The sequence below is a fragment of the Pocillopora verrucosa genome, chromosome 3, assembly GCF_036669915.1.
Source record: "Pocillopora verrucosa isolate sample1 chromosome 3, ASM3666991v2, whole genome shotgun sequence".
Lineage (NCBI taxonomy): Eukaryota > Metazoa > Cnidaria > Anthozoa > Scleractinia > Pocilloporidae > Pocillopora > Pocillopora verrucosa.
This window is the reverse complement of record NC_089314.1, coordinates 27,996,122-28,009,699: the sequence shown is the minus strand read 5'-3', so window position 1 is coordinate 28,009,699 and position 13,578 is coordinate 27,996,122. Positions and strand designations below refer to the sequence as shown.

Here is a 13,578-nt window from a genome sequence, read left to right as displayed (position 1 = left end):
ACTCGACAGAATTTGAATAAAGAACACGATGTCCTTTTGAGACTAATTGATATGTAGAGATAACTAAGAATATTGCTCACCGCGCTTTTAAGTCGATCTAAAACCGGGAATTTACTGATAAGCAATCGCTTTCCTCACTCAACTCCATGTATTTATGATGTTGCGTAATAACTATGCAGTACAGTTATACTCGTACGTTGAGTTTGGGCAACTAGTGTTTGAAAAATCTTTAGCAACTGCACAAACTTAGCGAGTCGTACTTGCTTTTTAAGAGGCGGGTTTGTAGAGAAATGTTGAATGAAAAGTAGAGCGCGCGCGAGTTTTCTACGTAAAACTGAAAAAAAAAAAACAATGTCACCTGGATCTCTTTTGATGGTAAAGTTATTCAGCGAACAGAAAAGAAAAAAAAAGTACAAGGGAAATTATAAATATGGCATAATGCATTTTCCTTTTTTCTAGGTGACTTGAGACAAATCACTCCAGACAGCAATGAAGCTAAAATCAATGAAGGTATGACTGCACAATTTAGGCCCATTCCTTTGTACCCCGTAAAATATGTTACAGCACTTCACTCTTTTAAGTAGTTTAAACAGCCTCATGGCTGCCTACTCTAGTTCAGGTACTACACTAATTTCATCGCCACGAGCGCTTTCTCCTCATGAAGTCATTTACATCACTAAGGTCAGGATAGTAACAAAATATCGATCCTAAACTCCAGCATAAAAGAAAAAAATGCAGGTCATCCGTGTACGTGATGGTTTGTAAGAGTTCCGCAAAGACCTTGGAAAGTTTCTATTACAAGGTCAATTATTCACTTGATAGGACTCAGCTCACTAACTAAGTTGTTCCAAATCATTCCTGTCCCAAAACGTGTATTCTCGTCCTGCTTCGACTTTCACCACCGATTTCACGACATTTTATCAAAACTCAGACCACGCACGACTTCAGACTCTGAGACTCTGAGAGACTCTTAGGGCCTGTTTACATGGAGGTGGGGGAACCCCAGGTAGGTGAGGTAACCCGTCTAGCCGTGGTCGAAATATACAACGCGTTTACATACAATCTTACAACCCCGGGATTCTGGGGTGAGGTTTCTTGAGGTTGTTATTGCGCTTGAAATTAAGGAGTTTGAGCAGAGGCTTCCCAAGCTCACATCTCGAGAAAGACGAAAGATTAATTCTCGGACACATATGTCTATTCCTGAAAGCGTCACGCGTTGTGTTACGCGGTGTTTGGTTTCGCGAGGAACCGTTGACTTAATACGTTATACAGAATAGTTTGGCAAACAAATATGGTCGATTTACAACGCTAAATATTCCGAAATGTGAACATTTTACACTCCTTGTGTGTCCGTTGCGGTTTCTGGTGATTTCTGCCATGGAACGGCTAGGAAATGTACAAAGTTTTAAAACATATATGTCTCGCTTTTGAGCTTTTTGGTTCACTTTGAGATATTTACGTGGCAAATTGTCACCCCGGCTGACAGGGTTACCCTATACCTGGCAGACCACCAGGCAACCAATCAAGTAAACGTGATCAAGATAAATAATGGTAATTGAACTGAGTGGAGTGCAATTTGGGCTGAAAACATACGCGTGATTTCAAAATCGATCGAGCGCGCAGTGCGAGTTCAATTTGAAATCACAAGTATGATTTCAGACCAAAATTGCACGACACGAGGTTCAATTACCACTTCATTACATCCATTTTGAAATCGCCCAAATACAGGATTTGGTCAGTTCAAATATATTATTGATGTAGTACTGAGCTGGTTTGAAATTAAATTCATCCATTTTTGGGGGGGAAGATAAGAGTTTTGGAAACAAAAATTGCAAAATTTGCCACATGATACTCTCTTTCTTTCATTTTCCTGCAATTTGATTGGTTACTTTAAACAAGCCTTGAAATCTAATTGGCTGTAGTCTCCTCGTTAGGTGGGAAAAAGATGCGATTTAAGGTAAAAAATGGTGCGATTCAGGCGGTGTGCGCACTCCGATTGCGTTGCATCGTGGTAGCTTCATTTTCAACATGGCGGTGAAAGCGGCAGAATTCAGCAGATTTTGACTGAATATTCCGTAAAAGTTCGGCCGTTCCTTTTTCCTTTCACCATAGGTAAATGTAATTTGATTTATTCTGAATGTGCAAAAGTTTCTTTTTGTTCGTATTTGTCGCGTATTCTATGGTTCTCAAGGACAAACGCGATCACTGTTTTTTTGTATGTAATTTGAGACCGGATTTCAAGAAGGTCAAATTTGATGTACGTCGTAGTTTGGAGCCTTTCAAAGATTTGGATGGCTGCTTTGATCCTTCTCTAACAGCTCTGACCAAACGCTCTCCAACGGTACATGTGTTTCTCGCATTTTAAGTGCGGGTGTCTGAGATCGATTATGGCCGAGAAAAGGCTTATTGTTGCGTTACACAGCGTTACTATTATATACTCAATTGTGTTTGTATAGATATATATATATTGTTGTAAATCTACTTTCCTGAGTAAAAGGAAATTAACTTATCGCGAGTGTTGTAAAGTAAATCTACTATCTTGATCATTGAATGAAGGACAGTTAAATTTGAGCCATGAATGGACCAATGAATAACTCTACAATGCGCACGGCGACACACCGGGTAAGCCGGAAAGCAAAAGGTAGTCGATCGTTAAACGGTGTTGATTGTTTGAGCGACTTCTGCCATTCGCTTGCGCTTGTAAGTCTTCTAACCTGAAAGCCTAGCTGTTATTAGGATATCCTTTAATGACTTCCGTTTACGATGTGATATTAAGGGTTAGTTTTAAGGTGTCATTTCCGCATCTGTATGTTCTTGAGGTTTGGCAAAGCCGGATGAGATTGTGTTACAGAAGATAATATTTTCATGTGTTCGCGCTATTTTTTTTTTTAACTATCAGTCTCTCCTGCAGAATATAACTCCAAAGATACGTTTATCAAAACCTTATTTTAGGTATTCTATATTCTTTAAGCATATTTGAAACTCTGTACGTTTTTTAATAAACGTTGGGCGTGACGAATTTGTTGTTAGGAGGTGTAAGGCTTCTCCTTTCGCGAATCCCGTATTCACCCCTTTAAGTGTATGACATGGAAAATAGTTCGTGTATTAGAAGGTCGCTGCCTCTTTGGAATGCGTTTGCATGTCAAGGGACGATTCTCCGTTAACTAACTCGCGGATTTGATATTATTCACACAGCCATCAGCTGTGTGTGAAACTGCTGCCAAATGAATAGATTCTCGGGCAAGACTGCAGTTTCGATTCTTTCTGAATGTCTTCAATTGCCTCCTAACAACGAATTTGTCACGGAGGAATAACAGGGGTCGCACAGGCCCGCAAACACTTTTTAACTTTCGAAGGAACTGCAACAGACAGTGAATTTTCATTAAATTCCTCGTTATTCACGCTATCTTGCTGCTACCAGAGATGTTCACTCGACCACGACAGGATACATGACTTATTTTTCATTTTACGACCATGATGCAACGTAATCAGAGTGCGCACACCGCCTGGGTGTGATTCGTGAATAAATCGCATCAATTAGAGCCAATTAGGTTACAGGGTCCACCGGTGATTTCAAAATGGGTGTAATAAAAGAAGAAAATAGATGGACAGGCGGGTTACCTCACCCACCTGGGGTTCCCCCACCTCCATGTAAACAGGCCCTTAGACTCCACGAATATTAAACCTTCAGATCTTCTGTGTACATGATTTACAATTACCGCCCTGATAGTGACATGGATTTTTTTTTACAAGGTCAAATCTTTAATTTAAAAAATAGACTAATAGCACAAAAAACTGAGCGAATAAATGTTTTGAGATCGTTTGAATCAACCACACCAGAGATATTTAACTCAATTGCTTCGATGTAAAGTAATTCTTTTTTCCCCAGGACCTTATAAAGCGTTTTATTCCACTAGCTATTGTTTGACAGGTGTCAACCACTCTAACCCATCCATTCTTTATTTGCTTAAGACATTTGTAGTTTTATGTTTGTTTGCAGTATCTCAAGATTTTGATGAATAAAAATTTTGCTATGAGTAAAGAATGCTCTAAAATAAAAAGAACTTCATTGAAAGTCGAACTTTCTTGACATCCTTACATGACCAAAAAATAACTTAATAATCTTTCTGATGCCATTTTAATAACTCTTTTCCAAATAATTGTTTTTTTAAAGAATATAACCTTAAACTTCCAAAAGCTTAATAATTTTTTTTAATGAGATCTTTCATCGTATTCACATCCAGCTTACTAAATGATACAAATACTATCCCAGGGATTTTCCAATTTTCTCATAAACAAGAGTGGAATACACTCTTAATAACTTCAGTAGCCCGCAATGATATTTCGTAATTTATGCGATTGGGAAATATTAATTCATCAAAATCTGTAACATTCAAAGGATACTAGTATAGCGGAGAAGACAATCCGAACGCACAATATAAATCAGGGTTTAATCAAATGAGGTACGTAATCAAAATTACAAACGAAAATAAGGAGATCGGTGTGAAATCACGGATGAAGAGGGCGAAGTAAAGATTGAAGATAGCGTAGTTATGATTGATGGTCACGTTGTAACTGAATTTCTGTGGTTCGAACTAAAATAAAATGCAGCAGAAACTAAACTAAGAAAATATCCCTGAGAAATGTAACACTAATTAACAATGAAGCGATTATAAACTCAAAGCGAGAAATAAATCGATGTACGTATCAAAAGGAAAAAAAAAAGGAAATATCTTAAATGTGAAATAAAAAAAAACTTACTTTGGTCTAGCCCCTAATGATTGTAGATTAATCGCCGATAGCGGATCGTACGTGAATAGCAGACAAAATTGGTGGTGTCGAAAGCAACTTATAGCGATGAAATATGAAATATAATGTCTGGTACATGTGCCAAAATAATAAATAAAAAAACTTATTAAATAATAATCTTTAACCAACGAAGAAAGTTACGCGTTTCGAAACTAACAAAATCAACCCTAACTTTTCAACACAAGTTGACCGTTGACTGAGGAGTCTGATACGTGAATTACCAAACATGCGCTATGTTCAATTATCTAATGATCCACTTATCAAACATGCTTGACTTACATCTCACATCTTTGTTCTTAATTTCGGTATCGAATCGAAATATCTCTATCTGGACCCCTCCTCCCACCCCCTTCCAACCCGAGGTTAGAAAAGCACTTGAATGGAATTAAGAGTTAAGCCTTTGGCTCCTAATCAATCTTTGTCTGCTTCTTCCTTGTTTTTTTTGTGTTTTTCAACAATAGTAGAAGTTAAGTTTGCTTTTAGCTTACTTTACAGTCCTCTCCGTACATCCCCCCTCCCCACCCCCTACCATTTACCAAACAGGGGAAAAGTGCACCAAGCGACAGTTACACGAATTCATCGGACACAAAGGATCAGGAAGTTGAAAGAAAGGGAGGCAGGGGCTATCTTGAGCCTAACTCTCCCATGATGCAACCAATGCGCGCACTTACGCTACCTTTACGACATTTACTTTTTGGGACAAAATGTAAAATCTACCATTTTTCCCGCACTGTTCAGTTTTAGGATACACAGGTCCAGATATACTGCTTGGAGATATCATCTCAGATGCTGAAACCCTAAGGTTTATAACTCAAGATCCAAATTCCCGCAATGCCATAACTTACCCACATGGCTTGTGGCCGAGCAACACAGTCCCCTACATCATAGACAAAAGCATTGGTGAGTATTCCCAGAGCGATTACAACCCACCTCTAGAAATCGATGCAATACAAAAAGTTTGTGGTTATTACTGGATTTAAGGGTCTAAAAACACCATAATTGCTGGTGTATCCATGGGGAGGGTTTGGGGAAGGGCGGAGATCAGACTTGTCGTTTTTCTACTCCTTATGTGACTCCAAAATCCTTGCAACGACAGGATTGCAAGTTGCTAATGGATATAAAATGTTTAAAATTTCCTTGTCTTAGCATATTTAAACTAGAGTTTGTAAAAATATTCATGATCTGTTTTCTGTCTTGATTGATTTCGCGAAACCGGTGTAACAGTTGCTCTCGGCGTTTTGCGAACTCTAAAATGAACAGAGGTTTCGCTCATTTCAGTGTTCTCGTTTTTTCCAGTTAAGGAGTCAACGTATGTTTTACAACACCATCACACCCAACAGGAATATAATCGGCTGGCGCAGAGAAAATTAAGACTACTAATATTTACATCTTACCTCGTTTCTGAGTCATTTTGTATGTTTGTTTAAAATTTATAAATGTAGGACAACAAGGTGTGAAAGCCATCAACGATGCTATCAAAGATTATCATAGCCAGACATGCCTGAAGTTTGTCTCCAGGACCACTCAGAAAAATTACATCAGATTTACTGTCGGTGACGGGTAAGCAGGAAATTTCCTTTTATAGTACAAGAAGTGCATACGCTTGTGCAATAACACCATATGTATTGCGTTTAAAAGTAGATCTAAATACTTCTTATTACAAAATCAGACGAGAATAACTTCAAATATACTAGAGGGGACAGCTCTAAAGGGAAATATCATGGTATTAGGGTTTTGTTACCAGGGTTATGATACACGTTAAATATCAAGCACAGCATGATATGGTGTCCCCGGGCAGTATAAATTGCTAGGCACCGATCTGTGCGCCATTGTTATGTCTGCGTTGTTAATGATTTGTACTTCAAAAAAACTATAAGACCATTAAATCTCTGATAAACTAGTTTTAAGAAGGTTACAATATTTGATTACATAAATTTAATGCATAGGCTGTGCACAAAACTTTAATATGACCGTACATTTATAGCCAATACCAATCCTTACAGATCATAAAATGTCAGTATGATCAGAGGAAAAAATTATGTGCCATACATCTGCAAGAGTTCATGTAATTATTTTAATTACATGAATATTAACTGATACTAGGAATCTAAGAATATTCAAAAGAAAATAACATTTGGTTTAAAATTTAGAATTCAGCATAGGCCAGATAATCAAGATTCCCAGAAAAAGAAATGTGTACTAATGAAAAAGTGAAGCAAACTTTCTTACAACACCTGCCTGTACCTGTACAGCGGGTAGTAAAGTCATTCAAAGTAGTCATAATCCTGGCTTTTATATGTTGAAAACAAACACACATGCAGATTTCCTATAAACCTGTAGTTCAAGCCTGTGATGACTTGAAATTTTGATGCACACCTCACCAGGATAACAAATAAATTTAAAGTTTCTATTTATTCGGTTTAGGTTAGTGAGGTAAAATTTAATCAAACATTCATACAACGACTGGTTCAGGAACTTGAAATTTTAATGACTAATTTTTGAGGTTAGCCTACCTGGAACAATCACCTTTGTGTACAAATTAGACCAGGGTCCAACTGTATAAAGGGCAGATAACGTTATCCCATGGATAAATTGCTATCCAGCAGATAGGTGATAGCAAAACGCATAGGGTTATCCATGGGATAGAGTTTTATCCAGTGGATAGTACTATCCAACCTCTGCGCAACCAGGGCCAGGTTTGTCCTGATAATGCACAAAAGAACTATCTGTGGTAAGAGGGCATGCTTTCCTTTCTTCATTTAACGAAATACTGAGGTTATCATCTTTCCACAAGCTCAGTGGAAAGTGAGAGTGATTGAGACTGATATTGACTATATTATTTGAATAAATATCCAGAGGAGGCCTAAATGTAAGATATGGTCTGCATAACTCTCTTATTTTTATTTTTTAACCAATAAGGCTAGGGCATTTATATTCTTGCTTTGTGCATTATGTGGACGCCAATTAGTTTAACTTTCATGGGTTAAAATAAAAACAACGTTCTCTTCATCTATGTGCCCTAAACATTATGGGGAAGGAGGCAGGTCAAAGTAAAAACATTAATTAAAAATTTAGGAGGCCCCCATTAATTTCAGTCCTAATTAAAGGAGGATTATTGCCTTTCCAGAGTCTAACCCTTTAAAACTGGCATATGTTTTGACCAATTCTGTATATGAATGTTTAGATTGGGCATGAGCATTGATAAGAAACACCATGCTTTAATGAAAGCTTGAGAAAGAGTATTTAATGCCATCTAAATAATAATATTAAATGTTACAATGTAGTAACTTACACCGCAAAATTATATAATCACACAATTCCAAACAAAGGAAGTCAGGTTATTGACTCACCTGCTTCAACTTTGAGGGCTTATAAGGTACAGAGAAATAGATATGGTAAACAATCACCATTGTGTAGTTCCAGAAAATATCCATACCCCCACCACGGAGGGAATTGGAAATTCCAGAGGGGTGGGGGGGGTCAAAGTCCCAGGAAATTCCAGAGGGGATGGGGGGTAAGAGGCGAAATTTTCGTCTAGAGGGTAGGAAGTCGATCGACTTTCTTCGTATGTCAATTGGCGCCTCTTACCTACTTTAGTGGGACGTTCTGAAGTTTAAGTTGTTAAATTACGATGCTTCTAACAGTTCTGCAGCCAAAGAAAGTTTTCTTTTATCCTTGTAGCGCTTTGGAACATTTATTTATGTATTTACCAAGTGCTCAAGTTTCCAAATTAGTCACCTAATTGTTAGAATGGAGTTCACTCCTTTTTGAGGCTATCTTCAGCTCGGTCATCCTGTTACATGTGGAAACATCAAATATGACTCACTTATTCAAATAATTACCTGAATCCCAATTTATAATTTTTTGAACAACCTGCTTCCTTTAATTGTGCTCCAGAAATAGTAAATGGTATTGAAGAGAAAAAACAAGGGTCCTTGAAACGTTCTATGTTAAATGAAACTTTGAATAAATGTTGTTTGTGATGGCAACCAAAACATCTGTGAAGCTATTAATAAGAACAATTATCTTTCCATGTAAACAAACCATAATGAAGCATGATACAAATAAATTTAATCTCACCCAGTTTGAATGTAGCATCCAAAATCTAATTAACTAGTGAAAAGGAAAAAGTTCAATGTGTTTTTACTGCTTCTGTCATTCTAAATGTTACAAATCAATCACACCACCACTTAACCCTTTAACTCCTAAGAGTGACTAGCATCTAATTTCTCCCAACAACATCACCCCTGAATCATACATCAAGGTCATGAGAATAAAGGCAATGATCACCAACTGAAGAAGCTCTTGATTGTTAAGCAAATTCTCCTTGTTAGCACCTTAGGAAATGTATGGAGAACTGTATGAAGAATATGTATACTGATGTTAGGGTGTAAAGGGTTAAGGATGATTTTTTTTGATGATGTGTCCTTTTTCTTATGGACATCTAATTTTAGTATCTATCTTTTACTAGCTGCATGATTTATAAGAAGAATCAAGTCTGCTACACTGGTAATTTGACACATTGCTGGCAAACCCTACAACTGATTAAATTTTATTTGATCAAAAACATGAAGGACAATAGAGGAAATTAGCTAGTACAATTCAAGTTTCCCTTGTCATGTTTTTTCTATCACATGGTAAAGTTTTCAGTTTCCCTCATTTCACTGTCTTCTGTTCATTTGTTTGTTTTCTTTCCTAACAATCTTAACTACACTGCATTGTTGCCAACAAATGCAAGGAGTGGCGTATAAAAATGTGTCGTTATAAACCCTTTAATCCCTGAGAGTGACTAGCATCTAATTTCTCCTTTCAATATCACCCCTGAATCAAACATTAAGTTATGAGAATAAAGGAAATGATAAACAACTGAAGAATCCCTTGATTGTTGAACAAATTCTCCCTGCCAGCACATAAGGAATTGTATAAAGAACAGTATGGAGTATATGCATACTGATGTTGAGGTGTAAAGGGACATCATGTAATCAGTTTTATATATGTAGGGTTTTACATGAATATGTGATTGTGTAATTAGTACCTTAAGTAAACATCAATCTATGGTCTTCTACTCTTCAGCCTTATAGAAGGTGCTCTAGTACATAAAAATTGAAGTTCAGTGCCTTTAGTAGCTTTTTTAGCTACAAAGATTAACAAAGAGCAGCAGTTACCCCAAAAATTCTTTTTAGAGACACCAGTCTTCAATGGTAGGTACACACAACTGACATGTATGAGTGAAGCATGTCAAGCATTGAAGTATGGTTGTCAGTTTGCTTTTCATTACTTGCAAACAGCCTATTTCTATCATCTTTGAAACTCCTGTATTCCCACTTTCATAGAAAAGCATTTCCCATGAAAATTTAAACATTATAAAGACATAGGCTACCAGCTACAGATTTTCCCATAATAAGTGTTTCTTAACATCACACTCTCATCACATTTTTTGTTATATTTGAAAGCATAAGAATATCTTAATCATTAAAATATAGTGAAATTGCTAATTTTAACCCTAAAAAGGCCCGCTAGAGACCTAGACATAATTTCTCCTGACACTATCAAAAAAGTAATGAGAGTAAAGAATGGAGGAAAACAGTTCAATCAACATGGCATCTTATCACGTGATTGCAAACCAAAAATAAACCTACAAATGTCTTCTTCATTTTTGGAGTTAAAAAGTTAAGGCAATTTGTCGGATAGATACAATCGTAACCTGTAAAATTGTACATACCTGGCAATCCTCTACAACCGCCTAGATGAGATCCTGGTTCAGATTGCACTGTACAGGTCTTATGTAGGCGATTGGTTGTCCCAATCCCGCACAGTCGCATTAAAAGTGTACCGTGTATCCTGAATTTGGAGGAGGAATAATGCTTAACTCAGAAGGGCTCAGACCTCGTTGAAGTATTTCAAACCCTCCACCAGCAATTAACTTAGGGTAGCCTTCTTCTTGCTTCGTCATGACATCTGTTGCGTTGGTCTTGCTGTTGAAGCAAATTTTTTGCGGCCTTGACCAGCCTCTTACAACTGGATTTTAAATGATCTGCTACGGACTGCCATCTGCTCTTTATCTGCTAGACAAAAAAATTCGTGGGTCCATGTATCTCGTTTGAAGAACAATACTGTTGTGTTCCGTTTCCTTCTTTTATTAGCTGGAGCTGACGACGCCGACTGCTGTCTGCTGCTGCTTAAGAAACTGGTTGACCTTGCGCGAGCCGTGTACGGCTGAAATAAATTTCGAAAATTTTCCAGTACTCGTCCGTCGGTTTCCCGTCCGTTCACTGCTCTGGCTACTGGCTACTGCACCGTACCTTGGAGAACCATTCTCGGGACCCTGGGACCCTGGTGTGTTCCCTAATAAGATGGGTCGCCTTTTCTAACAATTATAAATTCACCACTCTTTCACGAAAAGCCGCCATGTTTCTAACCAAGACAGGGAGACAGAGAGGAAATATATGAATATAGTTGTAATTTTGGCGGAAAATAATTTATCTTGTCCAAAACTCGTTTCTGAGTGCCATGCCGAACTGCATGTTACCTTGACAAAACACCATAATGAAACGCACGCTATGAAAATGACAAATCGTAATAGCAAAACTGCTTTTCCCAATGTCGAAATTGAAGAATACTAAAATGCAATGGCAAAATAGCAAAATATAATACCGGAACGCCAAGGTAGAGTGACAAATCAGCACATTGCAAAAGCAAAGTAGTCAAATGTGATAGCATAATGTCATAACACAAGGACCAAATTGCATATTGAGACGTCATATCACATTGGAATAGCACAATTGCACATCTCAATGTCATGACTGAAATTGTGGATATCATAATTTAACATTTATTTTTGACGGTAATTACACCCCATACGCTTCCTAAAAAATTTGATGACTAACAATTTCAGAGATTTATTCTTCATTTTCCAGCATTAGGAAAAAATTATCGTATCGCGGGCATGTTCATCTTAACCCGAGCATTAAGTACGCCTCGAGATGTTGAGCGAAGAGAAAGTGGCTCCATGTTTGTGAGAAAAACCATTTCTTCAAGTTCGAACGAATCGAGTAGAAAGCATGAAAACATAACGCTGAAATGTACCATGACCAAACAATGAAATTCACTCCTCACGCTGCAGGATTAACACCATTTTACCCGTGAGTTTGTTTACTGCTCACATTTGCGCTCGGTAATTTAATTCTTAGATGTTTGACGGGTTCTTACATGACCATATTTTCAAAATCAAACTACCGCGTCAAACTTAAAGTAAACATGAACATCGCTGACTTTGGGAAAGGTCGTTACTTCGTTCTTAGAGTAAAACAACAAACCTTCGACAAAGCGCGATTTTTTTAAAATGATTAATGTAAACCTTGCGATAACCAAATGAAGAGAGAATGATAGAAACTTGCTATCGCCGTTCGCTATCATTTTAAAACTTTCTAGGAAAAACATAATCCGTAAGATAACTTCTCTTCCCTGAACACCACGACTGTATCAAACATTCCAAAAGGTAGGACAAGAAATGATTTGAAGAATACGAACACTTTTGAAATGTTATCCGAGCGATGAACGGGCGCGAGGGTTTTAAAGCGATGAATGCAAAGGTCATTGTTTTACCGAAACGTGATTTGAATTATAAACTGAAGCTGGTATCAAACGAAGATTGGCAAAAAAAGTGCCTTTTCTTGTTCTCTTACGCGTTCTTCTCGCCGTATTCTGCCTATTTTAGCGTCCTTTCTGACTTTCTTCCGCGTTTTCTCGACTTGCTTTACAACTCTTATTTCTTGCTTTCTTTGGTCGCTCTGTCTCTTTCTTTCCGGCCTATTTTCACTCAAAACCCTTTCTCCACGAACTTGGATTATGACAATTTCCTCCGGCTGACAAAGCTCCAGCTCTGACGGTATTGTTGCTTTTCGAGTTGATCCAAAATTGCAAAATACTGAGAATTACTGTTCAACTACAACCTCACCAGTTCGGTTTCCCACTCAAAACGCGTTTTGTAATTTAATTGCTTACGCTGCTTCACATTTACCAGCTCACGTGAAGCCCTCGTCTAATGCCTAACTGTGTGCCCGCCGTAGGCTGCACTGAAGCTCGGTACTCGAGTATGCACACTTCATTGTGCCAGTATCTCCTGGCACAAATGGGGTATCCTAGTTACGCACCCAATCGCGCCTGCGCATTACCTTCTACTTTGCCCTTCCATTACGTAATGGCTAAGAACGCGCCCGCAATGCACTTGGCCGTACATTCTAAAAGTAGCACCTTGTACGGTCGGTCGTACAGTCGAACGGTCGTAAGTCAAAATTTTTTCGGCTACATGGCTTACTTTTATTTCGTATAATTATGGACTACGCCGCGCGCGTTGCGAACTCCGCTATTTGCTGCCAATCGCCTGTAAGTGGTTGCAGCTTGACTGCTACCTAAGGCCCCGAAGCAGAATCCTGCCGCAAAGTATTAACCTTCATCCTTTTTGCGCATTTTCCGTATTCTTTCGCTCAACTAAGCCTATACTAGTTATCCACCTTTCTCCTCCGAATCAAAACACCACACAAGGAAGTACAAGGTTCACAAATTTATCATCTCTTTTGACTGATAGGTGCTCGTCATCTATAGGTCGCACAGCACGTGGAGAGCAGAAGATAAACCTTCACCGAGGCTGCTGGTTCAAGGGCGTTGTCATCCACGAAATAGCGCACGCAATTGGCTTCTTTCACGAGCAATCTCGATCAGACAGAGATAGTTACGTCAAGATCCTGTACGAGAACATTCAAAAAGGTG

The 13,578-nt window shown here is 38.1% G+C and overlaps 1 protein-coding gene across 1 annotated transcript in view; it reads left to right on the top strand.

The window, feature by feature from the left end:
• Positions 1–13,578, top strand: part of LOC131799659 (uncharacterized) — a gene marked incomplete in the record, with an annotated part of 189,028 nt that overhangs the window by 1,297 nt on the left and 174,153 nt on the right. The window contains 4 exon segments of the mRNA XM_066163274.1: positions 460–510; positions 5,548–5,709; positions 6,252–6,369; positions 13,397–13,575. Of these exon segments, the coding sequence (XP_066019371.1) occupies positions 460–510; positions 5,548–5,709; positions 6,252–6,369; positions 13,397–13,575 (510 nt within the window).